Below are 19875 nucleotides of genomic sequence, written 5' to 3'. Positions count from 1 at the left end.
AATTAGAAATGCTCTCTTGTTCCCTTGTAAGGTACATTGCTATGATTATCTTCATTCGTAATTCCAGTTATCCAAAAGCACTCGACCTGTTTTCGTACGCCTCTTTATTTAATAATTTCGTTATCGCCTGCGTTCATGAACCGTCCTAGCTGTACCTACAGTTGACACGTAGAAGTAAGACAGCATTTTCTGCATGAATGTGCAGTGGCCAAGGGGATTGACACATGAAAGTCACAGGTTCAAATCCCTGGCGTAGATTATGATACTTTATTGCTTGAATTATGCCCATAGACTAACACTCTCTCTACGGAGTGACGCTGTTTTTTTTTAGAGTATAGGCGGATATGTGTAGAAGTCGGATACGTGAACATCTATAGCAAATGACGATTACACCGCGCACAAATGCAATGCAGTATTCCCTCAGTAAAGTCACGTAGGTATAAAAAATAATAATAAATTAAATCACTTGTGATTTTTTTTTTTTAATTAAATCATTTGTGATTTAATTTTTACGGAGTGACACTTGCGATTTTTTTTTTATTTACCGAAAGAACCAAAGAGTATGGATACCTGCTTGCACGAAAACTTCAAATCGAGATTGATTCCGTATTCTCTCGTTGTTCACGAATTTGCGAACGGCGGTTTGTGGCTATCCGCGAATCGCATATAGCATCGAAAGTGAAAGAGACAGAGAGTTACGAGATATAAAGTAATGAGAGATACAGTCGTGAGAGAAAAAGCGATGACATAAAGAGATGAGAGAGATACGTACTTTTAACGTATTTAATCGCTTATCGATGCATTTATTTAAGGTCATTCATTAAAAAGATAGGTTTTTCGTAGGCCACTATCATTATCCGCGAAATGTGTTATTCACGATCATCTCCCGAACGCATCCCCTCGCCAATGACGAGAGGAATGGTGCACTGCAATGGGTGTGGGTGATTAATTAGCCAAGATAGATATGCGACGTCGTACCGTGCTGCAGATGTGAGCGTGCATGTGTGTGTGAGTGTGTGTTGGCGAGATGTTAACTACCTCGCCTGCTATACAGGAGGTCGTGGGTTTGATCCCAACCCTGACGCCTGCTGCTGTATATTTGGAGTTTGCGTGTTCTCACCGTGGATTTTTCTCCGGGTCAATTCGTTGATTATCCCCTCCACATTTAGAAACGTGCGTTCGGAGTGTTTGACTACGACTAGAAATTTCCACGTGATAAGCCACTTCCGTTGAGCTATCATTTGTCCCCAGGTCGCTTCTGAAAAAAAAGGGGCTACGTGGCTCAGTGTGCATTACCTGATAAAAAAAAAGCAAAATAAAAAAATGCATCCAAAATTATTGTCAGCGTGTGTGTGTGTCGAGGTATTCGCGCACGCTTAGCTCATATGCGGCCACTGCGATGCCAGATGCTGCTCCTGTGCCGGCCAGGCCGATGAAGCTGCCGCTGCCGATGTTGCTGGCGAAGAGCGACGCCCCGACCTGCCATCGGGCATACACCGTGCATTCGCATAGCGCACACAATCATACAGGACATAGACAAAGATCCCCCCCTGTGTAGATTTAACAGACTGTTGGGGCAAGTGCTGTGAGCGAGCACCTAATGAAGGCCGGCACGGCACACGAGGGGGGTGGGTGGCCAGCACCCACGCCCGACCGCCTTTGTCTCCCCAGTGGCGATGTTCGCACACCGCACCGTGGTTCCTAATTCGAGGCTGAGTCGACCTAGGGGAGGTCCAGTCCGATTATAACCGTTACGATTATGATAATCGTTACGATTATCATAATCGTTACTGGCGTTGGCCGTGAGTGGGAGTTGAACTCGGGTCGCCGGGTTTACAACACACACACACACAAGCACTCCACACGGGAGATCCATAACTGTCCACGCACGCACACTGATCTCCCACTCACTAATAGTCGGAGTGCTGTCAGGCACAAATTAGCATCGAGGCATTGCTCATTTGCTGTTTGCAGCCCTGGGTGGAAATTCCACAGAGTTATGGCGAGGGCCGAGACATTAGCGTTTTCTTTCATGCAAATTGCATGTCATCATCACTGAGGATACACCAGGCGAGCTGGAAGGCAGTAGCCAGGCGGTTAGCGTGCGCCAACATTCTCCTAAGCTTTGCATTTTTTCTATACAATATATGAAGATGTATTCAGCGAATTAATTTTAATTACAGGAAAAGTGCTTGCCACAAATGAACCACAACACCTTGCTGACCTCGTCAAGGAGTTTAAACCATCAGCGGTTTCTGGCTGGCCATCGAACAGAGACAGTGGTCACCGCATCACGTGCTTTCAGACGCCCTTATGCGGCCACCTGGAATGCTCTTCCTTCCGATGTGAGGAAGCCGCTGCAGCTATCGACTTTTTTTTAATACTGATTGAGAACCAATTTCTTTAGAGCTGCTTTTTGTGTTCAGTATGTTGTCCTTCCCCCGCACCTCCGAGGAGCGTGGTGTGGCTACGTACGGCGCGAAAGAAGTTCAACATACATACAATGAGTGTTTATGCAAGTGGCAGGAAAGCGGAGCACCTGGAGAAAGCCCACGTGTGCACTGGGGCAACATCCCAGGGGTCGGCAACCAAAATAACAAGAAGAGCCATTTGCTTAGAATTCGGTACAAAACTCAATATTTCATGAGCTGCGCTACCTTTGACTTAAAACTTTCGTGACTGCAGGAATTCATATTATTTGGTTCTTTCGGTAAAGTCACACAGATAGAAAATAATAATAAAGTTAATAAAAATAATAAAAAATAATAAAAAATAAATAAAAACCACGACATTTCGATCGCAACACAAGCAGTGATGACGACCGCTGGGTGTTGCGATTGAAACGTCGTGGTTTTATTTTTATTCTTTTTTATTATTATTGTTTCACTTTATTATTTTATTCTTCTATCTGCGTGACCTTACCGAAAGAACCAAAGAAGAATAAGCTGCACTACCTGTGAATACATACATACATAACCGGCTCTGGAGCCGCAGGTCACCGACCCCTCCTCTGTTCCATAAAGAAGGGACAGTTGATATCAATCCACACTTTGCTGTGCCGCTTTCTTCCGTGTGAGTCTGTGTATCGCACGTCGTGGCTGAGAATGATTCTTGCTGCCTGCTAAGCATACCCACGAATGGCCACTTGCTAATAGCGCCTCCGCTTACGGGCCATTGTATGGCCACTTGCTAATAGCGCCTCTGCTTATGGGCCATTGTATGAATGTTCCTCTCTGAAGGACCACATTCTATACGTATACACATCAACGAAATTGTTATAATTTCTGACAGACTCTATGAGAAATGTATTTTAAACCCTTTAATAATCCCAGCATTTCCCTTTGTCGATATCATGCTTAAATGTAAAGCACTGCGGAATAATGTGTGAAAATTGGTTGCTTTTAGAGCACAATCACCCATTTACGTGGCTGATTGACACGTGAGGCCAAATGGCCCAGAGGGTTTTCTAGTTTTCTATCTCAGGATAAAATGTTTCCGATATGATCACATAGCATCATCTTTGGCTACATGCACACGCACATATTTATTATGTAAACATTATGCTCTCTCAAGAATCATGCGTGATTCCCAATCTGGGGAGGAGGATGACAGTCTCCCATCTGTTAATAAGTTTTCCCCTTGTTTCTGGCAACAAAACAGCTGTGTTAAGATGTTAAAACACCAAACTGAAACCTTTTTACAAGGAATCATGTCTGCATTAACCACAATGCTTGTGGTCAGAATGCAAACAAAAACACACACTCTGATAATATATGATGCATTGTCTCGGAAACGGATTGGTCCACACCAGAGACAGCTTTCTTTGAGCCTCGTTTCAAGCGGTGGTAGACCAGGGGACGCCAAAATGTGTACAGCCCAAAAGCAGTGCACTATCAGAGTAACGAGAGCTCGGGGTGAGCATCTACGTCATCTCTTTTGTCTGTCCTCTGAGCCAGACTACCTCATTGCTGTCCATATTCTTGGTTCTTTCGGTAAAGTCACGTAGAAGGGAAACAGTAAAATAATAAAATATATACAAAACAATAAAATTCTCACGACGTTTCGACTGCAACACAAGCAGTCATCATCAGGTGTGATTGCTTGTGTTGTAGTCGAAACGTCGTGATAATTTAATTGTTTTATATATATTTTATTATTTTACTGTTTCCCTTCTACGTGACTTTACCGAAAGAACCAAGAATACGAATCACTGCAGTCACGAAAGCTTTAAATCAAAATTTCACCTCATTGTTGTCCATATTCTCATTGCTTTGTCTCGCTTTCGATCTCTTGCCCTCAATTTCCCAGTGATGCAACGCATTTTTCAAGCCCCTTCTTGTACCGTCACACGTCCCAGCAATGTCGCCTTCCCCATCGCTATTACCCTTGCAAGTTTACGATTTTGCCTTGTTCTATTTAATGCTGTGGAGTATAACAATGCAAATAACGCACGCATAAAATTGCGATAATGATGCATTCATGTACACGTATGTCATTTTTACACGGATATCTGAAAATTTAGCGTGTGTAAATATGTAATCTGTTTTTTTTTGCATTTCATAATGTATATTCACAATATATTGTAGTTCTGCATGACGCATTGGATCATTATTAATTATTCTAAATGTTAACCAGACGTGTGTCGGAATGCTTTTCTGTTTGTGTAGGATGGCCTCCAGTAATCAATCGACAAAAAGATGTTTACGTGTTCTGTGTATCATGTGCGCAATGCCTTAATATAATGGCAGCCACGAGATGCCCACTACATTCACCACAAAATAAAACAAAATTAATCTTGAATCGAAATATCACCCTGAATCACACCAATTCAATTAATCACGAAGGGGGTGAAAAAGTTATACCCACGGTGTATTTGTTTAATATATTGCCTTTTATTTTGTACAAAATATATTACATTACAGTATAATTAACATTATTAAAATCAATAAAAAATGATGTTGATCTCATTGATTCAATCAAACTGTGCACACGTAAAGCAAAATAATGTGCAGAGCCTATCTCTGCGCCACCTTTGAGTTACTGATGTAAATCCCACATTCCTATAGCGGGCTGCCTGTGTATCCATCCATACGAGACCCACTCTACGCTTTCCACGAGGCCTAATTAATTTAATCGCCAATGCATGAATGATGGGCAGAGTTATTCACCATCCAGAATTTGAAATCACAACCTTCTCAATGTGATCCGTCCTTGATTAGGCCGTTACCGAAGCTGTCATTTCCCGACAGCAATTCCACGTCTTTATTTTCATTATCGCGGACAATACAGCTGTTTGGAGTTGAGGCGAGGGGAGACAGAGTGAGCACACCATGCAGTGGGCAGGAGAATGTACTGCAAAGACTAGCTCAAACAATGCCGTTAAGACATTACACTTCCAATGCGAACGATTTACATCATATATGGTATCTAATATCCTTCAATTTAATATTTGGGGCCGTCCATAAATGACGTCACGCACCTGGGGGGGGGGGGGTTAGACATTTGTGGCGATGTGTGACGAGGGGGGGGGGGAGAGTTTGAGAAATGTGACGTCACATCAAAATGCGCAACTTTAAATAAATATAGACAACACGTTCTACTTAATGAAATAGACTTGTTAATAAATGTTTTCTCCTACAACATCGGAGTGCAGCGCCACATTAAATACGCACTACAATTACGATAGTTTAATGCCATTTGTAGCATGTTTTTTTGGGGGGGTTGGGGGGGGCAGAGCTTTGTGACGTCATATTTGAGGGGGGGTCTGAATTTTCGTTACGCCGTGTGACGAAGGGGGGGCGGGGTTAAAAAATCATGAAAAAAATCGCGTGACGTCATTTATGGACGGCCCCTTTGGCCAGGGGGGACTGTCGTCAGGACACGTGACTCACAATGAAAAGGCTTTGAGTTCGAATCTGGGGTCAACTGACCATCTCCTAAGTGGACATCCTCACGGACACCGATCACTCAGCTGCCATGAGATCATTATTCCATAATCCCTTTTAGCAATGAGCCTACTTACTTTTTCTAACAATTAGAATTATGTATTTTTATCTGTGTTTTTTTCTCCAAAACAATATGCTCCTTTGTCTGTCTCTCAAATGAATCCCGGCATGTGTCTCTTCGTGTTTCCTTGCTCACTTTTCTTCATGACAGTACCGACAATGAACACAGCCCACTAATGTGTTTGGCTGTTTTGCCCAATCGATGAATCTGCCCCCAAGAATGTATCCCTGTTTGAAAAAATTTATTACCAAAAAAAATGCATTGTGATTTTAGAGATAGAACATCTGCAAATTCACCCCCATGTAACCTCATGTTGTTCCTCGTGGGATGGGAGGTGACAACTGAAGGATATATTCAATCCTTGCAATCTTCACATTATACAAACTGGGACACCAATATCTTGCCTTTACCGAATGTATGTTGTGTGCGTTTGCATTGGCTGGGCGGGTTTTTCTTTACGTTGCTAAATTGTTGTAACAAGGGGAGTACAAAATGTTAATCTGAATACTGTCTTACATTTTAACACAATTAAAGTTTTTAGATTAGAAGTGACTTTTGGGTATCTGTCGTGATTTTATGTATCCTGCTCATTATAAAATAAACATACTCCTCGACAACGAGACAGCGAGCACCATTAATTATAGCATTAGTTATTTATTAAGACCTGCTCATACAACGGGTGACACTCATCTGCATTGTTGGTGCTCAGCCAGTGTTGGATATTCTACATTCCCATGGCAGAGTGCAGAATATTCTCATGTCAAGTTAAGTTGACCTCTGATCTGAACTCAAAGCCTTCTCATTGTGAGTTCGAGTTCCTGACCGCAATTGCTTCCAGCCAAATATATAGTTAAAGGATGACAAATATAACATGTACACCTTACACATTTAAAATCATAATGTCCCATCGTACAGTTGTGTTTTGATAGTCATGATATTGGTGCTGGTGGTGCTGGTGGTGCAGGTAGTGGTTTCTCTTACCGGCCACCAAACAATGTCCTTTCCGGCCAAAAAGTATCCACTCACATTATTGCGGTTGGACCGGCACATGGACTACAAAGACACGGTGAAACGATAGTGTCAAGGGAAGAAACATGACCCCTTCCCCCATCTCCTTGTTCCTTTAATGCACTGAATTCACAATGTGAAAAATCTTCATTCCAACGCATCTGTTGTTGTACACACCGGCGTAGCTCTATCACTCTCATCCATTTGTTGTCCTTTCAGGCATTTTTCTGAAAGCTGTTCCCGTACCCACGTTTATTTCAGTAAAAGCATTTTGCATAGGAAACATCTCACCGGCACAAATAATTGACAGTCTCAAATGCACCTGTAAGTGCTTTTGAAAAAAACAAAATCATTCGGTTCTCTTTTAAATGCCTCAAAGAGACAGAGAGGTGCGATATTTATATACACGATGAGAATGAAACTGAGAGTCTAAAGTTGGTAATATAGACAATGCACACAAAAAACGAAGATCAATAACCGATCCAAACCATAGGTCATTTAAAAAAAGGCATTATACCCTTTAAAGTGCAGTGTTTGCATTTGTAAAGAAAGGTTAAACATTAAAAACATTCCTTCACCCCCCCCGCCCCCACTGGAAATCCTCTTTGCGTGACACGATGTTAATGTATACAATTTGTCTTACACAAATTCAGTGAATTTGGCTGGAATGGCAATCTATTGGTTAGCAGTCACTTATAAGCTGCGGCAAATGTCTACAAGCTACTGTACATGGAATCAAAGCACATGTGGAGGTAGAGCACAATTCAGGGAACTTGCACAGGGCCGGTTCGTAGGGAGTACACTCTTAAGTTCCTGCCACCACTCTGGTCATTTATCAAAGAATGCAATGCGCTTTTTTGTGATACAGACTAGAACTAAAGACTCTGTGACATCAGTTCACAATCGTGTGAGCCCATGCCGGCATTTTTTGGCAGAGCGACAGCGTTTGTCGTGGGAAAATTGGACAAAAAAAAATGCAATTCACTTGTGGCCAATTTCACACAATACCTCACCCACTCAGCCGTAACTTGTGCTGCAATTGTGGAATTACCTAATGGTGGAAAATAGTTTCTGCAATTTTTTTCCAACTGGATTTCGACACAATTAGACAATTCAGAGCAGGTGTGTGTTGCTCTAAATGTTGTAGCAAGTGGGAGAATAATTCCGGCTCACGTGCAGTATAGGGAGATGATCGCACTGATCAAAATACATATGTATGTTGAACTTTTTTCAGACCGCACATTGCCAACCGTGCTAATCAGAGATGCGAATATGAAGACAAGGAGATAAAGACAAATAAGAAGATGATGATGCATTTACTAGTCATCTCAGTCAGTCACCCCATGGCACCTAGCTCTGTCCAGTCACCCGTCAGCGAGCCTTCGACACTTCACGTGGCCTCAACGTGCACCTGGCCTCAACGTGCACCTGGCCTGGCACAGGCGCCGTGGTGACGTCACCACCACTAGCTGCGAATGACGGCTGTTGTTAATGCGGGGAGCGGTAGTGTAGTTGTTAGCGCGCTGAGCTGCAAACATGACGACCCGAGTTCCAATCCCGTTCACGGCCAACATCAGTGACGATTATCTCAACCGGTTCTAGGTCGACTGGCACACGAGCAGGTGGGTGACCAGCGGCACGCCCGGCCGCGTTTGACTCCCCAGTTGCGATGTTTACACACCGCACCAGGTACTCATTTGAGGCTGAGTCAACCTAGGGGGAGGCCCAGGAATCTTTCAGATAATCGTCACTGGTGTGGCTGTGAGCGGCAATCGAACTCGGGTAGCCTGGTTCATAGCGCAGCGCGCTAACCGCTACACCACCGCTCCCCACTGCCATCCACTCAATGTGGTGGGCACTGTATTAATTTCCCATTCAAATTTCAGCATGAATAATTAAAGCGAGTCCTGCTATTTTGAGGCACTGTTGCATCGTTATCCGCAGCACTTAATCACGCATGATTAGAATTGGGTACAATTTTAATCAGTCACTCACATGCACTATGCATATATCAGCCGCTAATGTCAAGGTATTGGACGTACAGCATTCCAAACTGGAAGCGCTTGATTTTGTCTATTAGCACAGGAAATCTTCATCGCCTCTCTTTGTAATGTTCATGGAAAAAAACACTCAACACATTCGTCAATAACACCGTGGCCTTAAACGGAAAAGGAGTATGACAGGCGATGTTTCAAGCAACGACCCTTCTTCACAGCACACAGAGAGAAGAGGCCAGAGAGACGAAAGGGCATTAGCCCAAACGTCGCCCATTGTACACTCCTTCATTTAAAGACCACGGTAATATTGACGAATGTGTTGAGTGTTTTTGTTATGTTTGTGCTTGTGCAGGACAACCAGCGCGGCTGCGTTTAATTTTCGCAAGGCAATATGCTAATTGAGCCGCATTCATGTAACGGTTAATCCCTCGATTTAAAGCTTTCGTGACTGCAATGATTCATCTTCTTTGGTTCTTTCGGTAAAGTCACGTAGAATGAGAATAAAATAATAAATTGATAAAATAAAATAACGCAATAATATTATTGGTTCTTTCGGTAAAGTCACGTAGAAGGGAAATTTGTTTATTATTTCATTATTTCCCTTCTACGTGACTTTACCGAAAGAACCAATAATATTATTGTGCTATTTTATTTTATCAATTTATTATTTTATTCTCATTCTACGTGACTTTACCGAAAGAACCAAAGAAGGTTAATCCCTCATACATCTCAATATTGTCTACTTCGCATTTTTCAAACGCTGAAACATTTTTTTTTGCTCCCTGTGTGAATCTTGTGCCATGAGAATTACGTGCAGGAGTTGTTGAAATGTGAGCAACCTGCTTGTCCTGTTTGGAGCCATTCATAACAGGTCCAAATGCTGGCAGTGTGTGTGCCGTGAAATATAAGGTTGCATACTTATATGTGGAAGGGTAATTTTGATAGGGATCTAAAAAAAAGACATGTAGGTTCAAATGCTCAATTGCTCGTGCTGGGCTTTGCAGACAGACAGTGTCGGCTTGGCTAATTGAATAAATGCACTTTATTGGTTTTGAAAAATTGATTTTGGTCTTGAAAAGCAAAATGCATTTGTGTCTCGAGTGAAAAGAGTCCTTGATCAATACAGGCTGCCAGGTGTGATATGTGGATCAAACAGCTGCTGCTTTAAAGTGAAAATGTTCTATTAAAACTGAAAACTACAGGAAACTAAACCTTTATAGAGATGTGCGTTAGAAATCATCTGAATAGACAGGGAGATTAAAATAAAATGGCTTGGATTTAACAAAAAAAAACCTAACATTAAGTGCTGAAAAAAAATCAATTGAACAGAGCTGATGTGACTGTGGGAAGGCAGCTGATAAAAACAGCATACATGTAAGGACTTGAGGTAGCCAAGAAAGAGACAGAGTGAAGTAAATGTTCGTTGTGGCTTTACTGGACCTTGGGCTATGGAATTGACAAAGGAGCTTTTCACCTTTGGTGGATAGACAATGGCGAGCAACGATCTATAATGCATACAGTTATTGGCGATGATGGTCACGGTAGATTTGAGCATGTAAATACAATGCGTGCGTGCACATTGTGTTGAAACACTCCTCAAACTACGGAGATTGATTTGTTTATTTAAATGTCTTATGAGCAGGTGCCCAGTCAATTAAATTCACATTTACAAATACGTGTTTGCATTAACATTTAAGCAAGTGAAAAAGTTTTTTTTTTATTTTTCCTTCAAAACAATATACAACACGTTTGTTGGCAACAAAGTACGGTATTCTCTGCATTATAAGCCATACTTTTTCCCCCTCTGTATTAAAAAAAGTAGAAAGTGCATTTCATAACCCGAATCGGTTACTGGTAAATGGGCCCCTCCGTAGCAATACCGTATTCTCCTTATTTATATAACATGAAAAAATAAGTTTGAGGTACGTCTTACTTTCCGGAGCAGCTTATAATCAGTAGAATACAGTACTTAATGGACAACATACACATTTAAAGCATGTGTTTATGTATATATATAACAATTCTCGTTGCTGAATTTCTACAGAACGCAGAACCAGGATGAATGGACAGGAGTAGGAGGTAAAGGAACATTTAAAGAGGTGAGTTTTTTCAAGACGGACTTAAATAACTCGAACGACTCCGATTGTCGTATTACCAAAGGCAAAGCATTACACAGGAACAGAGCGTTGACCTCGGAGTGCATCGAAGAAGGCGATCCGAAGATCCCAGGGACATCATTGGAGTATAAAAACGGATCCGTTCCTGCAAATATTTTGGGGCTAACCCATTGAGATCCTCGTAGGTAAGCATACTGTGCATAAGCGCAGTCACGCAACGCTGTGACACTTACCCAAATACCGACAGCTAGGACCAGAACAAAGTAGACCACGATCACCACTATGTCAACCGTATCAATTGTAGCTTTGCTGGAGGAGGCCATTGTAGGTAGTGTCTGTGGCGATTAGGTTAACAGGTCCCAGAGTCCAGAATATAAGGGCGAAGTGGAGTAACCTTTGATCAACTCCAGCTTTGTTTTGTTTTACACGCAAGTTGTGTTTATTGCTCACCGGGCCTTTAATTTTTAACTCAGTCATGCTGTAGAACGTGTAGATTTGTTATTCCGTTAAATAATGTTTGTGCCTTTGAGCCTGAGAGTCTTGTTTGAATTCTGAGATTTTCGTTTTAGTTTGTTGTCCTTCGCATGCAACTCCAATTTGCACGGTTGGCTACTGACGGTGCGAAAGAAGTTCAACATACATACGTACATGAACCTTGTGTGTGGCATTACCACTCGGTGGAACCGTGTTCACCTTGCTCATATTTTGAATTCTAATTAACATAGAGAAAAAGCCCGTGACCAAATCACCAGGAAATGTGCATGATCTCGTTAGATCTCAATAAGCCAAGCAGGCTTGAGCCTGGATCATGCTTGGATGCGTGACCACCATGCATAAAACAGATGCTGTGTGCTGTTGTGGGGCGGTGTTGTCAGCAGATAGCAGTGGGGCAAAACGCATTTTTATACTGTACTATGTTCCAACATATGTGCTCATTTTCATCCAGCACTAACCGGCGTGGAGAAGTATGGTTAAGTAACCACCATCACATACACTGCGTGTAGAGGCTCTTATCCAACAGCGAAGTGCCTAAAAGGGTTCGCACATGTATAAAAGAGTAAGTAGGTTTTCTACAGACAATCTGGGTTTCTATCACTTAAAGCGTTCCTAGCAGAACCATTCTGAAACCCATTCTTTTAGATATAAATCTTTTTTTTTTCTAGAATACTGTTATTATCCACATAACAGCAAGAGGACAAACATATAATGACTGCCTGTTGGTAAAACATCAAGTGACTTCATGTTCATACGATCCATTGAGGTGGCACTCATCTTTATTGGCAGAACTTTTACGTAAATTATAGTGTTCGTTTGTGAAATGCTGCACAGTATTTAAAAGGTATTCAACATTGTTTAGGACTAAGTTGTCATATTTAATTACACTGACAACATCTTGTACACCGGCCTGTATTAGCCATACATAAATGACAACATTCTGTTGGAGAGAATGAAAACATACCTTCGTGCAAATATTTTTTTCATTTGTTCTTGCTTTTTTTACACGATGCTTTGTGCAGCACCTTTCATCTCTCATCAATGCGATTATTCATATATATGGCATCATGGCACATAATTACATTGCCCGATTGTAAAACAATATATATACGCCGGTGCCATTCCTGTGACAGGGCTCGGTCAAGAGGTGTCTTTTCATTTTCTGTTGATTACATGCATTATATCAGTGGTCCACTATCTCGGAATACAACTATTGAAGGTGGTAAAGATTGGAATCAAAGTTAGACATTCATAAACGTTAGTTCTAGATGTTATAGCTTCCTATCTCGACAGCAACCGTAGATTGCTGATTCTGTAAAAGCATTTTCTTGCACTTATTTCCACAGCGTTTACGCCAGCAATAGTTCAGTCGAAGGCAAACAAATTTCCCTGCTGCGGTGTGGGGTCAGTGTTACTCTCCATTGATAGCCTTGAACCAGCGGTAGGAATTACAGATTCTCAAGGCAAAAATTGGCCTCGCCTCGTGAAAAATCACCATTGACTTCCCCAAAAAGTGGGAGTCACTTTAATTACTAATCCTTATCGGTGTCCAGCCCTGACTGAGATTTGAACTCATGGATTACAAGCTGAGCAGTATAACTGCAGCACAATTCGGCAAGCAATAGGTTACAAATTACAAAGTGCACTGTGGTTTTAGCTGAGTCTGGAATGGTGATAAGATTCGGCTTCATCTTTTGCACTTCACCATTATTCGTTGGTACTTCTAAAGATGCTGCTTCGTCATCATATCATCATTTGCTTGAATGAGCTGCATCGGGTTTGAGTAGTTGCGCCATCAAAAAGAAAAGGCGTTGGAGGAATTGTGGACACTATTAAAAAGATATTTTCAAAGAACACATTATTATAATGGGAGGCATAGATTCATGCGTTTTAATGTGAACGTAACATTGGCGGCATTGCTCTCGTCAATCATCGCCTGCTCTTTATAACCACGTGTGAACCCATTGAGAAAAAAACCTCTTTCACAACTAAGATTTTGGGGGAAATGTGCATTTGAGAATAAAAAAGAGCTGGTGAAAAAAACCCATTGCAAATAAGAAGCTTGCAAAGCGTGATATATCGTGCATTAACTCCAGTAAATTAAAATACATCAAAAACTCGATTATCTGGGGAAATTTCTGGATAAAAGGGCTGGGTGGCCTGTATAAAACAAAACATGCTAAACAAAAAAAAACATGTGGAATAGGATATAAAATTAAATTCATGGTTTAATTCGTAGAATGGGGGTGAACACGTAAAATGTGTCGACGGATTTGTATTGCTTCTTAAAGTTGCCGACGTGTATGCGGTCACGTGCCGACGTGTATGCGGTCACGTGGACACACTGATTGACTGCCCTCGATTAGTAGAGAACAGGTAATAATAAAGCCAACGCGTGCAAATTTTTTTTGTACAAAAACGCCATCCGCATAATCTGCCCACAAATATTCGAGAGTTAACTATCTATATACATATATATCAAATTACAAATGAAACCCCCTCGAAAGTTCCACTTGTAACGTTCATTCCCGACCTAAGTCATTATGCACGTGCTGCAGTATATACTTCTCAGAAACCCCTTACCTCTGAGAGTTTAGCCCGGTCGACAGCTCACTCACTTCTGCAGCCCCTGTAAATTCCTCACCTCCAAACTCCAAATGACTCAGAATGCCACTGCTAGACTCCTCACACCCACACCGGCAAACAATATATCACTCTTCCAATCCTCTCTCGACTGGCTCTCAATCAAGTCCCACATCGACTGTAATATCATCCTTACCGTTTGTAAGAGTCTCCATGGATTCGCTTCTGCCTACCTCTCTCCTCTCATCTCAGTCCACCTTCCCATGAATTGACTTCTGCTGCAGCGGCCAACGACTCCTATTTCAACTCCAAGTTAACACATGCTCAATGGCAGGTCGCTCCTTTTCAACTAACTCTCTCCTCGACAGCCCCTTTGACCATCAACACGTCTGATTCCATCCAAATGTTAACCTCCGGTCATTGCAATTATGTCTTCTACTCTGCCTTTTGAGCATGAACCATCTGACCTAGTGTCGCATTCCTTACAGAAGTCTTCTTTCCCCTCTATGCTTGCTCCTGTCCGTAACCTCACTGAAACAAAATAATTATCCCACCGATTCCCCCAGTCTCGCAATTAACCAAGCCTGGGTGAAGCTCCCTTGGTTGGTCGGGGTGGTGGGGCAGTAGAGCTGTTGTGTGGAAGGAGCCACCATCACAGTGATTTGCCGCTAAGGAGAGTGAACTTGGATCAGAGGGGATGGGGGACCACAAACGGACGTTTGGCGATGCAGTGCCCAAGCCAGCAGACCCGAAGCATCGGCCCTGCAATGAACGTATCTTCATTTGTGTGCAACATCCGGAGATGCAATCATCACATTCTAACAGTTTCATTAAATTCAAAATAATATTAAAATTTTAGACATTTAAACACTGTCAACAAAGTGGTATATTTTGATTTAAAGCTTTCGTGACTGCAGAGATTCATATTCTTGGTTCTTTCGGTAAAGTCACGTAGAAGGGAAACAATAAAATAATAAAAATATAAAACAATAAAATTCTCACGACGTTTAGACTGCAACACAAGCAACCATCAGGTGTGAAAACCACAGCTGATGATGATTGCTTGTGTTGCAGTCGAAACGTCGTGAGAATTTTATTGTTTTATATTTTATTTTTTATTTTATTGTTTCCCTTCTACGTGACTTTACCGAAAGAACCAAGAATATAAAGTGGTATATGTTGTAAAATATGATAATTATAGTAATTTATGATTGCACATGTTGTTGCCGTAAAATTTTGACTCGATGTTCACATCACATGTATGCAATGACCTACATAATTTTACGGGTACTTTATTTTGGACGGACTTAAAAAAAAAACGATTGATTAATTGGTTGTCTCCTGGAACAAATTGCCACTGATTGTGATTGCTCGTAACGCTTTTGGCCCAGCGTATAATTGCATGGGCAATAAAGGATGGTACGACGGTGTGAAACTGTGAATGGAGTGATGCATTTTTCAAGTCACATTTAATTATAATGAATCATCATCATTCATGGTCTATTCACTGCTAGATGAAAGGCTCCCCAAGCCACTGCCATCTCCCATGATCACGCAATGCAACAATCCACTCAGCACCTGTATATCAACCATTTAATAATTAATTGTATTAAAAATATATATATTCCACCGATCTTTGTGCCACCCGACCATTCTGGCTCACTCCACGTTTTATTTATGGCTTTTCAGTCAAAATATTGAACTCACCATAAAATTCACTCATCAACATAGCATGACTTTTATTATAGTTTGGGCGATTCAGTTAATGATAATGTTTAGCCTAAAACGTTCTTTTCCAACAAAGCATTTCTCTAAACATTAACCAGAAATCATTGCAATGATCTATTTGCATTTTACCAGGCACACTACGTTTTTTAATTGTTTGACAATTATTGCAAATTCACTGATGAGGGAACGAGATTAAGGTGGCAGCAGTAAGGCTAGGCAAGTATAATTTTTCATGCTCCTCTGTATTACACTATGAATATAGTTGACTCTCGATTATCCGCACTAATGACAGGGAGGATGGCCACGGTTAATTCAAAAATTGCGGATAATCCAAACATATCGATTTTCCGCGGATCTCTATGCCAAAAAACACTAATATCACTTTAAATTATGTTGAAGTTAAGAAAATTGAGAACGGAACATTAACAATCGACCAATCGATGCACGTGCTCAGTGATTAAACTTTCCTGCTCCCTCGCAGAAAACTGCCCACTAAGTGGAGAGCAGAGCCACGCCAATCAAAATCAATCAAACTCTGCCCACTGTTGTAAAGATATGCAACTACTGTACTGTAGAGCGGAACACGTGGATTTAAGATTAGCCACAGCAACATATTTGTTCAGTATAAGCACGCGACTTGTAATAAGAATTTACAAGAATAACAACATATAACGGTTTTTCAGCTTATTATTTTGGGCAAAAAAAGAAACTCCACAAGATGTTCATTTATGTCAAAATCTCAGATGCGTGGCTAATCCGCAAATCGAAATAAACCACACGCAGATAATCGAGAGTCTACTGTACATCAATTTGCCTCCTTGATGTAACAACATTGGGTTGCAATCATACAAACACAGTTTTATTTGTGATACTGCATTGGCTGTGGTGTAGAAGCATACATAACAAAGAAGTCAACATATCCATCAATAACACTGCCCTAAAAGGACAAAAAAAATATGGCAACGGTTCAAGCAATGGCTCTTCTGCACAGCATCAGTTGCATGACGTCCAGACATATAGCTTGAAAACCCTTAAAGGATAGCAACCAATAGACACATTGCAGCCAAAGATTCAATAAGCTGGCCTATTCGGTGTACACATTTTTACAACCCGTGACCCATGCACTTGTCGATAAACTTTACGCGCACGCCCGTGTTTTTACAGATTTACTGTCCTTAAAATGTGTATTTAAGTATTCTTAGCTCTTTCGGTAAAGTCACGTTGAAGGGAAACAATAAAATAATAAAATATATAAAACAATATTATTCTATTGTTTCCCTTCAACGTGACTTTACCGAAAGAGCTAAGAATATGAATTGCTGCAGTCACGAAAGCTTTAAATCTAAATGTGTATTTTAGTGTTTTATTTGTTATAATATTTGTGAAGCCTAGAGGGAAACAACACTTTCTCAAAAATTTTTTTTTATCTTTTCCATCATATAAAGGTCCGTCCATAAATGACGTCACGCGATTTTGGACGATTTTTGACCCCCCCCCCCCTCGTCACACGGCGTCACAAAAAGTCAGACCACCCCCCCTCAAATATGACGTCACAAAGCTCTGCCCTCCCCCCCCCCAAAAAAAAAATATGATTCAATTTGCTTTAAACTATTGTCATTGTAGTGCGTATTTAATGAGCCGCTGCACTCTGATGTTGTAGGATAAAACATTTATTAAAACGTCTATTTAATTATGCAGAACGTGTTGTCTATATTTCTTTAACGTTGCGCATTTTGATGTGACGTCACATTTCCCAACCCCCCCCCCCTATGAGCGTGACGTCATTTATGGACGTCACCCTCAGTCCAATGTTCATTCTTGACAGTCCAGACGTGAACTCGAGATTACAACACTACATCACCACCACCATCAATACCATCAACGTCATCATCATCATCTATAATCGTCAGCGTCTTCTCATATGCCTGATCCATAAAATACGATGGAGACAACACAGCGATACACTCCGCTACTCCTGACGTGGTAATCTGGCTTGGCACGTCAATGTGAAATTGTAGTTGTTGCTCTGCAATTACAGCAGCCATAAGAGAAGCGTCTTCTTGATCAAACAAGCAATGGGTACAACTCATTGCTTGGTCGCTTTAAGACGGTGAAGGACATTCACAATCCATATTTACATATATGTGTATATACATGTATAGTAAGCCACCTGGGATAGTGTTTTTTAAATTTGTATATATATGTAAAATGTGTTCACTTTTCAGAGCAATTTTAGAAGAATAATCGATTGTTGGATAAAATCATGATCCTTAACTGTGGCAATTGTTCAATCGCTGAGGGCGGTGGGGTGGTGAAATCATTAACACTCATAAGTACATTTGACATTCACATAATTCATATAACACAAGGCCACCATGAAGTCGCAATGTTTCACAGTCGGTATCGTCTGCCAGTAGGAGGCGATGTAGTTATGTTATTTTAACCAAATGAAGTAAGCCGATCGTTTTCTAATTTGGCAATTTTGGTTCACACGTGGTGCAATTTCCTAAAATAGCATTACGGGATCTGTTAACATCCACTGTGAAGCAGACAGTGCGCATTTCTGTTTGTGAATGCACGTGCAGTATTAACCAGGGTGGCCACAAATCTTGAACCACGAACATCTGCGAAGAGCGGCAACGAGTTCTGCTCAGCTTTGTCATCGCCATTCCTAGTTTTAGGAAGTTCTCCTTCAGGATGAAGATGGGCCATTGCCAGAAACGTTAGGTTATGGTATGAACCGTAATGACAGAGGTGGCGAGTTTTTAGTTTGTTAATAGTGTGAGAGCCTTAAGGAAGTGGACGATGAAAGATCAATCAACCTTCACCTAGATCACAGAGGACCTGCTACGGTCCACAGGAGGGCACCATTGTACCAGAATGCCCATAATACATCAGTTGCAGGACGTTTAAACATATTGAAGACATGAACTTGCCTTTAGGCTGCTTTACATTAACGTTAATATCGATGTGAAAAATCACCTTGGGTGAGTAGTACAATTCCTGGTCGCGGGCAAGTGCAACGTTTTGCTTCGCTTCATGAGTAATTCATGAGTACAACTGGAATCCTGTACAATTGAGACATTCGAAAAAGACAAGCGAGGATAGTTTTCAAGGTTGTGCTATGGGTTGAGGGTTTCTTGTTTCAAACATTTTACACACTCTGCTGCTGCTGCTGCAGGAACCATTAGTGAAAAGCGCATACAACATATACAATTTTTCACCGACGATATATTATTTTTATATAGAGAAATTGTTTTTCACATTTAAAAAGTTTCGTCTCGGTTTGTTTCAGTTGACGAGTCATTTTTTTTGTTCCATTATCATTCATTCCAGTTTAGCTTAAAAGGTGATGCCATGGTGACTGGCTCTGGAATCCTGCCGCTATCAGCCGCGACGTGAGATTAACGAGGAGGACGACGGAAAAGAGACAAGCAAGATAAAGAAGGGCACTTTGGGAAAGAAAAAAAACTGTCCAGTGTGGGAGGTCTAGTTACCAAAATGTGCCCTGGTATTTCCATTCATATTAACACGTTTTATTTGATCAGAAAACCTCGATGAGTCTCAAGGTTTCCTTATTAAGAGGGTTCTGGCTCCATTGGGATGTTTGGGCAAATCCCATTCATGAGCATTTGGTGCATGGCAGGAAAGCAGACTACCTGGAGAAAATGAATGCTTGCGAGGTAGTGACACATACAACACATCCATACAGATAGCACGATCAGAGTGACTTGGTTAATAACCAAATTAATTACTGTGCATTATTTTTATCTTTATGGATTTGCCATTTTAATATAGTAAAACAATAATAATTATGCAAGTACAATTATATCAAAACAAGATTACAATGTTGAAAATGCATATATTATTAGTGCGTTTTTTAGTTGGAAACTCTGACCACAAGTATTGTGGTTAATGCAGACATGATTCCTTGTAAAAAA

The 19875-nt window shown here is 41.1% G+C and overlaps 1 protein-coding gene across 1 annotated transcript in view; it reads right to left on the bottom strand.

Moving 5' to 3' along the window:
- LOC116943845 (sodium/mannose cotransporter SLC5A10-like) overlaps positions 1 to 15250 on the bottom strand; it is an 83828-nt gene extending 68578 nt beyond the window's left edge. Inside the window, exons 1-3 of the mRNA XM_076068147.1 lie at positions 11362 to 15250; positions 6988 to 7059; positions 1375 to 1479 (exon numbers count right to left, since the gene is read on the bottom strand). Of these exons, the coding sequence (XP_075924262.1) occupies positions 1375 to 1479; positions 6988 to 7059; positions 11362 to 11451 (267 nt within the window). The 5' untranslated portion in view covers positions 11452 to 15250. The remainder of the gene's footprint in view (positions 1 to 1374; positions 1480 to 6987; positions 7060 to 11361) is intronic.
- Positions 15251 to 19875: the final 4625 nt, after the last annotated feature.

The sequence above is a fragment of the Petromyzon marinus genome, chromosome 19 (genome assembly GCF_048934315.1).
Source record: "Petromyzon marinus isolate PM22_M1 ecotype Great Lakes invasive population chromosome 19, UKy_Petmar_22M1.pri1.0, whole genome shotgun sequence".
Taxonomy (NCBI): Eukaryota; Metazoa; Chordata; class Hyperoartia; order Petromyzontiformes; family Petromyzontidae; genus Petromyzon; species Petromyzon marinus.
This window is presented reverse-complemented; position numbering and strand designations above follow the sequence as displayed.